The 15,673-nt window shown below is 37.8% G+C and overlaps 1 protein-coding gene and 1 long non-coding RNA gene across 2 annotated transcripts in view; both read left to right on the top strand.

The window, feature by feature from the left end:
- The window catches only part of LOC117507306 (interferon-induced GTP-binding protein Mx-like), a 90,650-nt gene extending 75,188 nt beyond the window's left edge, over positions 1 to 15,462 (top strand). The window contains 2 exon segments of the mRNA XM_034167150.1: positions 15,131 to 15,274; positions 15,276 to 15,462. Of these exon segments, the coding sequence (XP_034023041.1) occupies positions 15,131 to 15,274; positions 15,276 to 15,425 (294 nt within the window). The 3' untranslated portion in view covers positions 15,426 to 15,462.
- On the top strand, positions 2,464 to 6,435 carry LOC117507307. Its single transcript, XR_004559671.1, has 4 exons — positions 2,464 to 2,700; positions 3,210 to 3,319; positions 5,150 to 5,385; positions 6,379 to 6,435. It is a non-coding gene; the product is annotated as an uncharacterized LOC117507307 (long non-coding RNA).
- Positions 15,463 to 15,673: the final 211 nt, after the last annotated feature.

Genomic DNA, 15,673 nt, shown 5'->3' with positions numbered 1-15,673 from the left:
AGGTCCTTAGACTGGGTCTCATTAACATAAGATCACTGTCCTCAGAATCATTGTTGATCAATGATCTACTTATTGATCATCACTTAGATATGATTGGGTTATGTGAAACCTGACTTAAACCTACAGCTGTCCTCCCCTTGAATGAGGCCTGTGGGGGTGTTGCTCTTATTTATAAATCTAGGTTTAGCTTATTAGCTGCTGGGGGTCATAAATATAACTCGTTTGAGCATCTGATTCTCCGCTTTTTCAGAAACAAAAAGAAATATAAGGTTAACAGAACTACATGCAGCCCATAACATACATACAGGTGCTGGTCATATAATTAGAATATCATGAAAAAGTTGATTTATTTCAGTCATTCCATTCAAAAAGTGAAATTTGTACAATGTATACATTCATTCCACACAGACTGATATATTTCAAGTGTTTAATTATTTTAACTACTAATTAATTAATTACTAATCAATCAATTAATAATGAATAAAATAACAATATTAATTATTACTATTATTAATGGCTAATTATTATCAGTATTATCAACATTAATTACTAATTAATTAATTATTAATACTACTAATTATTATTATTATAAATTATGAATTAGTTAAATTAATCATTAATACCACAAAATTCTCCGACGTGATTGCGATGTGTCGAAGAAATCTGCGACTTCTTCTGTTTCTTTGCCTTTACGCAGAAATGTGAGAAAATAAAAAGAGCAAACAGGCTACTGCAACAAGTTTCACTTCGGTTGTCATGTTGACAAACAGTGAAGACGGCAGTTTGAGACGGGCAGTTTGTTTTTCCCCCTAAGGTGGGGGGGGGGGGGGGGTATCTCAATTCATAGGGCTAGAGGCATACCCCTTCGCCTTACCCCTTGTTTTAAAGGGGTAGGCATAGGTAGGGGTAGGGCCAAGGGGAAGGGGTAGAAAAGAAAATTGAGATTGGGCCTAAACCTCACTCCCAACAGCTCAAAAGGATTCTTTGGTCAAAAGGCCACCCACCCGGAAGCGAACATTTGCAAACATCAAACAAATGTTCATAGAATGTTTGTTTACTGTTCAGCAAGTTTGCGAACGTTCATGTAATGTTCATGATGTTTGTCTAATGTTTGCATGGAAGCGAAAATGTGCGAACATCAAGTGAACGTTCATAGAATGTTCATTTACTGTTCAGCAAGTTTGCAAATGTTCATATAATGTTTGTGATGTTTGTCTAATGTTTGCATGAAAGCAAACATTAGACAAACATGTAAGCAAACATTTGCAAAAATCAATCAAATGTTTATAGAATGTATGCTTAATGTTCAGTGTGTTTGCGAACATTCACATAATGTTCATGTTGTATGTGTAAAGCTTGCCTCTAAATAAAAGTATAAATTAAATTATTATTTAATTATTACAATTATTTTGTAAAAATTCATATTACAGGAAAACATTAAATATCATTTACTGCCTACAGAAAGTTAATGTTGGACTCCATTTAAATTATGTGTGCAAACATAGGTAGAATGAACAATAAGAAATGATTTCAACACTCATGGTAACCAATAATTTGTCGATTTATGATTTATTCAGACCTACTGAATATACGAGGGTAGGCTGAAAAGTTCTAAGGCTCCCCATGAAGGAGTAATGCATTAACTGCATTATAGTGAGCCTTAGAACTTTTCAGCCTACCCTTGCATAATTTCAAGATTACTGTGATAAACTGACAGAGCTAACTCAGAAACATGTCTTGGGGCAACTTGCATAAACATGCACTCTGTTAATTGGAATATTTTTGCAATAAAAAATTTACGTCACTACAGACTGTGATTGTCAGCTACTGAAATATGTTTTTTTATGGAAACAGATTGCAATGGCAGCTCATTATCCAGAAGTCCCACAGACCTGAGTTACATACATTTTGCCAAATTTTCTAAAAGCATAATATCTTTAGCATTTTTGGAAATAAGGAAAAATACATTAAAGGTATTAAAATTGATTTACAACATAATGTTTTCAACATGCATGAGCAGGAAACATTGACATTTAAATAAAACAGCTCATAGACAAATAATATTTTTTACTGGTCACTTCACAACTTGCAGTTCAAACATTATCAGACATGTTTTTAAACAAACATGCTGAACATGAGATGAATAGTCACACATGTCACAGTCTAACAGTGTTTGGTGGGAATTATTACCATAACAACATATTCTTCCTTTCTGATTCCTTTAATTTCAGCTGCTCAATTCATGTTTTCAGTGAGGCATGATATTATAATTATCCAGGGTAAAACATGTACATTGTACACATTATAACACCTGGATACAATTATTTCTGAATGTAAAATGCAACATTCTCATTCTGGTAAAAAAAAAAAAAGCTTGTAGTGCTCTCCACCAAACAGTTGGTGGCAGTGGTGCACTGAGTTGGGTTAAAACACGCTGTTTAACATAGAAGAAGAAGAAGAAGAATAACACGACTTGGCTAACAAATAGTGCTGCATGCTCTCCGCTCTCTTTTGGCAAATAAAAGTTTATGTTCAAGACGTTAATTTGCCTGTTCAGTCTCTATACTACGATTAAGACACCAGTGAGAGCAGAAGAGGAGACTAACACTGGATGATCATCGACTGGATCACAGAAAACCAACACAACCAAGAGTTAGCAGCTAGCTTCAAATGGCGAGGCCTTCCTACAGTCATCACGAGGTAATGGAACCTGATGTGAGCACAAACCCATTTTTGACAGAAAAGACAGAACTTGCTTGAAGCTTGATTATGCCAGACATGGACTAATGAGAACCAAACCAGCACATTTTTGACTAGCACGGAGCTAACGTTAGCCACAGAGAGGCACAGGCCTAATTCATATTTTGTCCATGTTTTAATATATTCTGATATTAAGCCAGAAGCCTAAAGGTGTCAAAGTGTGTGTGGGCATCTCACTTCCAAGGACATGCAGGTTGGGTGAATTGGAAACTTTATAATTGTCCAGGTCACTTATAAAAGAGGTCTCGATCTCAAAGGGACTAATTTGCTTAAATAAATGCTAAATTTAAAATATACATAACTTTTTATGACCATGACTAAAATATATATACTCTGTCTTTTATTAGGTGTTGATGCAATTAAAGTTTAAGTAATGTCAGTGCCCAGAAAGAGACTTTAAAAAGATAAGTTTGATAATATTTTCGATCATTGTTTGTTCCCCACCACAGTAACCATGCCTGCTGCCTTAAGAGTTGTTAAATCACTGAATCCTCCATCTGACCAGTCGGTTGAGTGTGTGCCTGCAGTTGATTCACATCAGCCCGATCTTTATCCCGAGGTTTGTACTATAATGGTTAAATAAGATTGTTCAGTGTCTTGTGCCAGAAGATTCTAAAAATTCACATTCAGCAAGCAAAATATTCAAAATTTCTGGCAAGAAATATTCTGTTGTATATGCTAACTTTCCTTATTTAAAGAAATAATTTACAGGTCTTGTTACTTAATTGACATGTTTATTTATTGCTGATATAAAGTTACAGAATTCCTTTTATAAAAACTCAATTTCTATGTCCCTTGCATAATGTGTCATTTGCATAGTGTGTGCATACTGTCTATGGTACCATACACTTGAAACAGGAGGACTTTTATGCTATACTACTGAGGTTTACCACCTTATCTGGTGTGGGAAAAGTGATCTGTCCAAACAAAAAAAAAAAAAAAAAAATTTTTTTTGAGATTTTTTTGGTGGGTAAATAGACCTGAGAAAGCACCAGAATTAGGGCTGAAACGATGAGTCGAATAACTTGAATAATTCGATTACAAAAAATGTTTGAGGCAAATTCTGTGCCTCGAAGCTTCGTTTAATGTTGTAGCACATATGTCAGGCCTGTGTGTGGCGCTGCAACGTCCGCAGAAAAAAAAACAAAAGGCGAGCATAACAGCTAATCAAATTAGCAACGATAGCTACCGCTTTCCAACGTGACACAGAGTAAAATAAAGCCTTTTAAGAGAAAGATGGTCCACACTGATCATCTGAAATAGACTTACTGTGCATTTAAAGCGAAGCAGTGTGTTTGTCTATTTTTCTGCTCTACGTGGGGAGGGACTCTTGACCCGGTGGCCAGCTGCTGTCTCTCTCTGCCCAGCGTGAGGAGCTCTCAGACCGGGCGAGTCACAGCTCTGTCCCTGGCTACATTGACAAACAGCAGAAGTCCACTCTTTCTTCTGTGTTTACCTCAGACTCACACTGAGTGTTTGACTTTTTAATGATGCGTTTTTGGGCAACACACAACACTTCACAAACACGGTAACTTAAATAATAAAAAACTGACTGCGATGCTGCATGTTCAACCTCCAGCTGAAATGCATCTGCTGAAGAGAAAGAGGGATAAAAAAAATCACGCAGGGACCCAGTCCATCAACCTTTATTAAAAAAAAAAAAAAAAAAAAACTTGGTTAATTTTTACAAATTGGACAAAACAAAATAGAAGGCTACATCCCATCGCCATTTCAGCAAAATGACAGTGACATTGTGCCATTGCTTATAGACAGCCCATTGATGTTGTTTAAAACGCAAAAGTACTTTTTATCCGATTAATCGCCAGAATAATCGATAGAATACTTGACTGCTAAAATAATTGATAGCTACAGCACTAACCAGAATGCATTTGAGATTTCACATTTTTCTGGGGGACAACCACCAGATCCCGTCAGGGCCTTGCCAAGATCTTTCAAGTTTGTTTGTTTTTTTGTTGTTGTTGTTTTTTTTCCTCCATGGCTCACTTTCATCACTGAGTGGTGGCCAAGTGGTTAATGCGCTTGGTTTCAGTGCAAAAGGTTCCGGGCTCAAATCCCACCCCTGCCACATTTCTCCATGTAATGTGGAGTTGCATAAGGAACGGCATCCGGCGTAAAACCTGTGCCAATTCAACATGCAGATCCACCTCAGATTTGCTGTGGCGACCCCGAGTGCAAACAAGGGAGCAGCCGAAGGGACTTACTTACCTACTTACTTTCATCACTCAGTTCATTCACAGATTTGTCCGTGCTGAAGATGAAAGGTCAACAGCATTGGTTTAATCATTTGTGAAGCATAGGATTTTATGTAAAGTGAGAACTTCTGTATTAAGGTTGTAACATATGGATCTGTATACATTTTGTGTTCCAGGAGAAGCAGAATGACATCATTCACAGTATCAAACAGCTAAATGACAAAGTTGGTGCACTGCATCCTTGGACTGTCCCTGAAAGTGTCAGTTCCCAGACGTACCAGGAGAGAGAACAGTGTGGACGCTGCTAAGATGATCATCCGAAGAATGGCCAGCTAAACCAGAGGTGTGTGCTTGAACCAATTCCAAGCAGTGCCTGGAAGTAATGGGCCTTCCAGTAAAGTCACTCGAAGAAGTGAGTTAATGTGTTTTCTGTTTGTTAGATCCTCATCACCTTAATAAAGTTTTGCTGTTTCATTTTTTTACACAGTATATTATGAAACATGCTGTATTTATGGAAATACGGTAACTAAGGCCTTTCACATTGCATGCTTTATACGCATCAGGCAACGCGTCGCGTCAACGCCTCCCACACCCCCGACGCGTTCTGTGTGGCAAGGGGGTGGAGACTTTTGCTCAGATGTTTTTTTTGTTTTGTTTTTTGTTTTTTTTTTTCTTTCTCCAGAGGAAAGCTGAGTGATCGCCATGTTGTATGTGCGTCGATGAACCACGAAAAAGCTTTAATACAGCAGTCAAATTAATTTTGAGGTTTAAAAAAAACATTTGCAAGGATTTTTCTTCAGAAAACTGCTCTGTATAAATGAGCAGTCCTGTGACACCTTCCTGTTTTGTAGGCATCAATGGTTTCTGCCGCTAGTCTTCCATGTTTGGACCCGACACATTGTTTCTTTTGGACAGTGTGAAGCTTTGTCACAGTTCAGAGCGGCAAAAGTTGGATTGGGTTGAGCTTTTACCACGTCAGCCTGTTGACAAGCAGGAATGTGCACACTCCCAGCAGAAGCGGTGGCTTAGCTCGGCTTTTGACGTGACGCTTCAGACGCCTCTAAAAAGCAACGCGTTTCATTGAAAATACTTTTTAGACCGATTTGTGGCGCCTCTGATGCTTCCAAAGCATGTGGTGTGAAAAGTCCTTTACACAAATAACAGTGGGTACAGAGGATTAATCATTTTTGTCTGATCTGCTTTTACCTGTGTGGTATACCTAATTGATAACTAAATTGAGAAAATTCTGGAAGCAATATAAACAGCTTGTTAAAAATATAGGGCCTGTCCAATAAGGTGCGGAGTTGAATACCAGTTATGACCATGTAGCTCAAATTATACAATATCTGAACAGAAAAATATATATAATTGCTTATGACTAACAAAGGAAATTTTCAACTTGCAGCTCAAGAGTACTAATGACAGACTTGATGGTGAGGACGAGGGAACCAGGCACCAGAGGAATGCCCTAATCAATACCTTAACTGCATACACCCCTGGAATGGAACAAGGGAAGTATACAGTAACAGTCATTGTCAGGGGCGGCTTGAACGCTACGGCTCCTGTTTATCTTTGGCAGCCAGGACAAGTCAGGAACTGTCAATTGCCAGGGACGTGCCACAAATTTAGAGTTGTCATGGCAACTGCAATAAAAATCACATCAATGGACAGTACTACCATTATTTCTACAATTGTGCCATAATCCAAAGATGTCCTGTCCGAGCAGAATCAAAGAAGTATAGACGGGACCATCCTGAACTTTTTCCTGACCCAGATTACACGTTTGAAAAACTAACAATCTTGCAAATCTGTTTTTTTTGGGGGGGGGGGACAGTCACAGTAGAGAGGCACCGTGACGTCTGGTCTCTGGCTGCGAATCCAGCGTGGCAGAATCCACTTCAAAACAGCTTAATTTCTGTGTAAATCTAACATGTCTATCATATATTATGTAAAAGCTACTGAAAAACACTTTGAAAACTGAAAACACTGTTTTCACAACCTGATAACACCTCTGCAGTGATTTACAAGGAGCCACCAAGACACCCAGACAACTTAGGAGAAGTTAATAGGCTTACGTGGCTGTGACTGGAGAAATTGTGCACAGTGCAAGCTTTGCATTTTGCATCACTAATCTTAGCTTCATAGTGGAGTAGAGCACAGAAGGATTTTCTTTCACCAAAACAGATCAAATCCAGGCATCTCAGGTGTATCTTCTGGCAGTTTGTAGCTAAAGGTTCAGGTCTTTTTTAAGAAAATCCTCCTTTATACAACTTCATCATGAAGAAGGATAACTGGTGATACAAAATGCAAAGCTTGAACTGTGCATAATTTCTCCAATCACAGCCACGTAAGCCTATAACTTCTGGGTTGTCTGGGTGTCTTGGTGGCTTTCCTCGCTCTTCTTCTTCTTGCACACTCACTCAGTTTTTCAGAACTGTTCATGCAAATTTACCATAGAGTGCCATATTGTTTGTATTCTTCATAATTGATGTAAATAAAGTCCAAAACATTCAGTGGCAGCTTTACCCTCAGAGAGCCTTGTCCACAACCACCACAAAAGACAGGCAGTACACGGTATTAAGAAGAGGGGTATGTAAACTTTTGATCAGGTTCATTTGAGTAGTTTGTGTTGTCATTATGATTTAAAAAGAGTAAACACTGTTGTTTGCCGGTAAATGGCTTCACCCAACCATGAACCATGAGCGAAAAAAAATTTTTTGTGTTATTGTTCATATTCTCTGAAAAATGGCCAAAAAAAAAAAAAAAAAAACTAAACTTCTGCCAGGGTATGTAAACGTTTGGCCCCACCTGTATACATATAGATTCCAATTAAATCATTATTAAGAAGACTGCACATACGGCTGAGGGTATTTTATATGATATCAGGGTTTATTTTCTATAATATCAAAGCTTATGGGCAGATTAGTAGCATTACTTAATTTGCATTGTACATGGAATATTTTTGATAAAATTTAATTTTACCTCCAGAGAACCTTTTTATTTGGGGATTAAACATTAATTTAAATTAATAATTTTGTATTATTTTTGTATATTTTTTTCATCGTGAATTTCCTCAGGAAATTTATTGATTGTAATATGTTTGTGTTAAACTGTTCAGTTTCGCTCTTAAAATGATGTGTGTTCAGTTGCATTGTTTTATCTAATGTCATACTGAGTCTTCAAATCTGCAATTAAAAGCTTCCATAGGAATTTTCTCAGGGAATTTATTGATAGTAATGTTTGTGTTAAAACTGTCCACAGTTTTGCTCTTAAGTATGACTTTTATTAATTGTATGTAGATGTCTAAAAGATTGTTGTAGTTTTTGTTTCAAGTGGTGATTTATGTTTAAGTTGAATTTATTTTTGCTCCTAAAGTGTGTATTATTGGTTGTATGTAGATAAATAGATGAATTATTATTATTATTATTATTTTTAATATTTCATTATTAAAGAAGATTTATTCTTATATCTGAACATTTTTTTGGAGTAGCGTTTGTGGTTTACCGCTTAAGAAATGTTTTGTAACGTTGAAAAGTTTTCATTTTATGTGCTTTTTGAGCAATGATGTTTAATTCTGTAAAGATGAATTCCTTTATCAATTAAGTGATTTCAAAAGTTTGTCCATTACTTATTTTATATGTTCCACAATATAATTCCACATTGCAAGTCACTATTGAAATAAAACCTATTGAATTTTAAAACATTTATAAAGTTTGTTTTACTTTTTTTTTTTTTTTTGTTCTCAATAGGAACAATCACAAAAATTGTAGGTAATTGAGCAAGAACATTGCACGAACATCATATGAACAAAGAATGAGGACAGGTAATGTTCGCATGCGAACACTCTACAAATGTTAATTTAATGTTCTGCTGCAACTGTTCATTTGGTGTTTGTGAACACTTGTGAATGTTTGTATAATGTTCATTGAATGTTTGCATGCAAACTTTACCTGTCCTCATTCTTTGTTCATATGATGTTCATGCAGTGTTCATGCCATGTTTGCAAACGTTCTCATGCAAACGTTCAAAGAACATTTGGTTTCTGGGTGGGCAGAGCCCTGGGTTTTATCTTTTTGGTTAGAGAGTCCGACTCCCATGCCGGAGATTGTGAGTTCGCGTCCCGGGGGGAGTGAATGGGCGGAATCATAACAACGCAACGCAGAGTGCAGCCGCTACACAGGTTCTAATTTTTAATGTCCACACCAGAGCAAAACTGTTATGTGAACAACCACTCAGCCCCCCAAAATATGTTTTAATAAACACCACAACCGAAGTTAGCTGAGCTTGTCAGTGTCCGGGATTATTAGTTCTACCCAGATCTCTACTGTTCATAGTGCAAGTTTTCTCTGTTAATCTACCAGTCACAACTTTATGGTGGAGGGGAAGATAGAAGGATTTTAATTCAAGAAAACAGATCAAATCTAGGCTCCCGTGTACCTTCTGGGGAAACTTTAGTGGAAGTTTCACATCTTTTTCAGAAAGGATAGCATAAAACTTTGAAGAAATAAACTGGGGAAAACGTTTTATTTATTTTCATTTTGCGAGCACAAATATTTATTACTTTGCTTGAACAAATATTGAGATAGTGACCATAGACTGTGTATATAGCCTGTGTGATGTCACCCATAGGTTTTCTGTAGAGACCCTGAACAGCTCATATGAAGCCCACATCTGGGTGTTGCAATGTTGGCAACAGCGCCATTGCTGATTCTGGCTATATCATGATGAACAAGTGATTAAGCTTGGGTGGGTCAGTGTGTGACAAAAGAAGCCTGAACACATCTTTGAGTCTGAACCACCCAAGCTAACAGGCAATCATATTTTTAGGCATTATGCAGAGGTTCTCTTTGCTGTAGACATTAAAGTTATGAGCCACTTATTTTCTCAGTAATCGTGCATTAATGCTTCACAGATCAGGCTAGCCATAGCTGCTAAAAGTGCTAACGGCGTTATTGTACAACATTAAATACAATGCGAGTTTCACTCAGTGTGAATATTGCATATCTGAGATCAGGGGTGGCCAAGTTCGGTCCTCGAGAGCTACCTTTCTAACACTCTTAGTTGTCTCCCTGCTCCAACACACCTGAATCCAATGAAGGACTTGTTAGCAGACTTTTAACGAGCCTTCCATTGGATTCAGGTGTGTTGGAGCAGGGACACAACTAAGAGTGTCAGGAAGGTAGCTCTCGAGGACCGAACTTGGCCACCCCTGTCTTAGATGATCCGTTTAGGTTTCACCACACGGCAACCTGTATTTTTCTAGGTTTTGTAGGAAAATGCTCCAAACAAAACAGACACAACCTCCACAACAGCTAGCAGCTGTAGTATATAAGACTTGAGTAGATCCTTGCCATTCGATTGGTGGTTTGTATGTCATGTGATATTGATCATTCGTCCCATTTGCCATTGTGCTCCATTTAGCATGGAAATTTGGTTCCATATGATTTGTACCATTGCACGCTGGGACCACTGCGCACACACGAGCAGCGACGGCACTTACCAGCTTACTAACACTGCTCATTCTTCTACAAATACAGTACACTGTAAGCCATCTGGAGGCATTTGCAATATTCGCTGAAACGTATCTAGCTAATGTAGAACCGCTGTCGCATGAAGAGCTCAACGAATTTCTGTGGTGAAATTTGCTGGACTGAGAAAAGCAGAAGTACTACACAAAGAAGTCAGTGCACTGCATCAGCTGTGGACTACATCATCAGGATTGTTGACTGAGAACAATTTTGGATTGGATTGGACTGCTATTTAAAATTTGTGTTGTAGTGTGTGGAACCTTTAATGTCAAAGGACCAGTGACACACACTAAAATGTAAGTCCGTTTTCTCTTGTGCATAAATGAATAAAATATCACATTTTTAGCTGTTATATAAAAAAGAGTGTTTTTTTCATTCATTCAATGGTACGAATATTTCATGTGGTGAAAGATGGAATGTTCCATTCAGACTTATAAACATTCATTATTTGTATACTAGTGGACAAACTACACAGTGAGGGTCTGAGTTCAGCTCAGCTGCTGTCACTCAAACCAACTACGCACCCATTTATACATATCTTTAAGGCTAAAAATGATCCCTGTTTTGCCCCATACAGTTGTCAAGGAGGAGGAAACTATCTTCAAGAACAAAGCCTTTTTGTTGTTGTTGTTGTTGTTTGTTTTTTTGTTTCGTACCAGGCTGTAAACATGCTTATTTTTGCTTTAAAGTTTGACATTTTAAGATGGAGTTGGATGAATAATTGTATGAATGGTATGGAGTTTAGAATAGAATGGAATGCCCTTTATTGTCTATACAAAAAGTACAATGACATTGGAGAGAGCTTTTCCTGTGTCAGTGCAAAAAGATAAAAGTATAAAAACAGAAGGTATAAATAGTTCTAATGAATTTTGGACGTTGTGTAAAATGTAAATAAAAACAGGAATACAATGATTTGCAAATCCTCTTCAACCTAATACAAAGATAAGATATTTAATGTTCAAACTCAGAAACTTTATTGTTTTTATGCAAATATCTGCTCATTCTGAAATGGATGCCTGCAACATGTTTCAAAAAAGCTGGGATAGTGGTATGTTTACCACTGTGTTACATCACCTTTCCTTCTAACAACATTCAATAAGCATTTGGGAACTGAGGACACGAATTGTTGAAGCTTTGTAGGTGGAATTCTTTCCCATTCTTGCTTGATGTACGACTTCAGTTGTTCAACAGTCCGGGGTCTCCGTTGTCGTATTTTGCGCTTCATAATGCACCACACATTTTCAATGGGTCTGGACTGCAGGCAGGCCAGCGTAGTACCTGCACTCTTTTACAACGAAATCATGCTGTTGTAACACGTGCAAAATGTGGCTTGGCATTGTCTTGCTGAAATAAGCAGAGACATCCCTGAAAAAGACGTTGCTTGGATGGCAGCATGTGTGGCTCCAAAAACTGGATGTACCTTTCAGCATCGATGGTGCCATCACAGATGTGTAAGTTGTCCATGCCATGGGCACTAACACACCCCAATACCATCACAGATTCTGGCTTTTGAACTTTGCGCTGATAACAATCTGGATGGTCTTTTTCCTCTTTTGTCCAGAGGACACGACGTCCATGATGCCCAAAAAATTTTGAAATGTGGACTCTTCAGACCACAGCACACTTTTCCACTTTGCGTCTGTCTGTCCATTTCAAATGAGCTCTGGTCCAGAGAAGGCGGTGGTGTTTCTGGATGTTGTTGATGTATGGCTTTCGCTTTGCATGGTAGAGAACTTGCCTTTGTAGATGTAGCGATGAACTGTGTTAACTGACAATGGTTTTCTGAAGTGTTCCTGAGCCCATGCTGTAAGATCCTTTACACAATGATGTCAGTTTTAATACAGTGCCGCCTGAGGGATCTAAGGTCACGGGCATTCAATGTAGGTTTTCGGCCGTGCCGTTTATGTGTACAACCCCTGGCAAAAATGATGGAATCACCGGCCTTGGAGGATGTTCATTCAGTTGTTTAATTTTGTAGAAAAAAAGCAGATCACAGACATGACACAAAACTAAAGTCATTTCAAATGGCAACTTTCTGGCTTTAAGAAACACTATAAGAAATCAAGAAAAAAAGATTGTGGCAGTCAGTAACAGTTACTTTTTTAGACCAAGCAGAGGAAAAAAATATGGACTCACTCAATTCTGAGGAATAAATTATGGAATCACCCTGTAAATTTTCATCCCCAAAACTAACACCTGCATGAAATCACATCTGCTCGTTAGTCTGCATCTAAAAAGGAGTGATCACACCTTGGAGAGCTGTTGCACCAAGTGGACTGACATGAATCATGGCTCCAACGCGAGAGATGTCAATTGAAACAAAGGAGAGGATTATCAAACTCTTAAAAGAGGGTAAATCATCACGCAATGTTGCAAAAGATGTTGGTTGTTCACAGTCAGCTGTGTCTAAACTCTGGACCAAATACAAACAACATGGGAAGGTTGTTAAAGGCAAACATACTGGTAGACCAAGGAAGACATCAAAGCGTCAAGACAGAAAACTTAAAGCAATATGTCTCAAAATATGAAAATGCACAACAAAACAAATGAGGAACGAATGAGAGGAAACTGGAATCAACGTCTGTAATCGAACTGTACGAAACCGCCTAAAGGAAATGGGATTTACATACAGAAAAGCTAAACGAAAGCCATCATTAACACTTAAACAGAAAAAAACAAGGTTACAATGGGCTAAGGAAAAGCAATCATGGACTGTGGATGACTGGATGAAAGTCATATTCAGTGATGAATCTCGGATCTGCATTGGGAAAGGTGATGATGCTGGAACTTTTGTTTGGTGCCGTTCCAATGAGATTTATAAAGATGACTGCCTGAAGAGAACATGTAAATTTTCACAGTCATTGATGATATGGGGCTGCATGTCAGGTAAAGGCACTGGGGAGATGGCTGTCATTACATCATCAGTAAATGCACAAGTTTACGTTGATATTTTGGACACTTTTCTGATGTTTTGGGATGATGAAATCATTTTTCAAGATGATAATGCATCTTGCCATAAAGCAAAAACTGTGAAAACATTCCTTGCAAAAAGACACATAGGGTCAGTGTCATGACATAGGGTCAGTGTCAACCAGCAGATGTGATTTGATGCAGGTGTTAGTTTTGGGGATGAAAATTTACAGGGTGATTCCATAATTTATTCCTCAGAATTGAGTGAGTCCATATTTTTTTCCTCTGCTTGGTCTAAAAAAGTAACTGTTACTGACTGCCACAATCTTTTTTTCTTGATTTCTTATAGTGTTTCTTAAAGCCAGAAAGTTGCCATTTGAAATGACTTTAGTTTTGTGTCATGTCTGTGATCTGCTTTTTTTCTACAAAATTAAACAACTGAATGAACATCCTCCGAGGCCGGTGATTCCATAATTTTTGCCAGGGGTTGTAGAAAGTTCTCCAGATTCTCTGAATCTTCTGATTATATTATGGACTGTAGATGATGGAATCCCTAAATTCCTTACAATTGAACATTGAGAAACATTGTTCTTAAACTATTGGAATATTTTTTCACACAGTTGTTCACAAAGTGGTGATCCTCACCCCATCTTTGCTTGTGAATGGCTGAGCCTTTTGGGGATGCTCCTTTTATACCCAATCATGACACTCACAATTAGTGTCCTCCCAAACGCTTATTGAGTGTTGTTGTTGTGTGTGTGTGTGTGTGTGTGTGTGTGTGTGTGTGTATATATATATAAATATAAATATATACACGTGTGTGTGTGTATATATATATATATATATATATATATATATACACACACACACACACACACAAATTACGTTACAGTTATTATGTTTCTACGCTGGGTGGCAAAAGTAAGCTCATCCCTGATGAGGTCAACCACAAACATTATCCCTGCATGATCAAGCCAGTAGCATGTTACTGAATCACTGACATTCAACATACAGGGAATATCTTTCCTTCCTGTCTGCCTTTTCTGACATTTTCTTTGCTTAAGACACTCTTAGCCTTCTTAAAAGTCCTCCTCCCTACTCTTAACAGTTTGGCACCTTAGGAGCTCTCTTAATAAGGCCTAAGGTGCTTTGTGAACAACTTTTATCTTACCAAGGAAAAATTTTAATAAATGGCTAAAAATTCAAGGAACTCATAGATTTTTCTTAGAATAACGTCACTAGGTGCTACTTTTAGCCTTAGGATGCTTCGTGGATATGGGCCCAGGTGTTGAAGTAGTTGTACTAAATGGAATAGCAGATGTCACTTGGACTGGTTTAACACATACTCGTGACTATTTCAGTGGCTGCTCCTTTTTGCCCTACTGGTCGTTCAGATATTTGGGCATGTCCAACTACAATTGACTATTTACACAATGTGAATTTCACATTGTGTAAATAGCCAGGTGGAGTTGAACATGCAAAAATATTCACTTGCCCTATGTGCATAAAGATTGTCACTCCTTTCCTACAGAGTTAACATTTTCAATAATTTATGAGTTTCTGTTTGATATATTAAGGGTTTCTTTAGGATTTATTTCATAGGGTAATGAAATAGTGACCTGGGGTACAGAAATGCAGTGGTTAGCAATGTGTTTTTTGTTTTTTCTTAAATCTGACGACGTTTGATCTCATGAAATGTTTTTCTCCTGTAAATCACAGATTGCTGGCGAACGTCTTGCTGACCAGATCCCCATGATTATTCGCTACCACATGCTGCAGGAGTCTGCACTCCAGTTGCAGAAGGAGATGCTGCCCATTCTTCAGGACAAAGAGCTACTTGAATTCCTGCTTCAAGAAGATTCTGTCATAAAAAAACAAGCGAATCAGGCTTCAAAAATGCATCACCCGCCTGAACAAGGCGCGTGGTTTGTTGGCTGCTTTTTTTAGTGCAAATGTCTTTCCGTTGAGTTGCACTGACCAGGTGACAAATGTATGGGGCCACACCAAAGCTTAATCGGAAGTGATTTGCTTAATTCAGTCATGGAGTACACTTATTTGAAGCCTCTGCATTTATCTTTCTGTTTATGGATTAAGTTTTTTTAATCACCGGTCTGTGTTGAAATGGCTACTAATGGTAGCATGACCTTAGTTCTTGTTTTATTGGCTTAAAATGTGCTGATTTTTCACCTTCAGAAGTATTATTAAAAAAACATTGCTTTATGTTTAACCAAGAAAATTAAAGTAAAAGAAACTGTTGAAGCT

This window comes from Thalassophryne amazonica, chromosome 3 (assembly GCF_902500255.1).
Source record: "Thalassophryne amazonica chromosome 3, fThaAma1.1, whole genome shotgun sequence".
Lineage (NCBI taxonomy): Eukaryota > Metazoa > Chordata > Actinopteri > Batrachoidiformes > Batrachoididae > Thalassophryne > Thalassophryne amazonica.
Note: the sequence above shows the minus strand (reverse complement) of the source record. Positions and strands in the feature narration are given on the sequence as shown.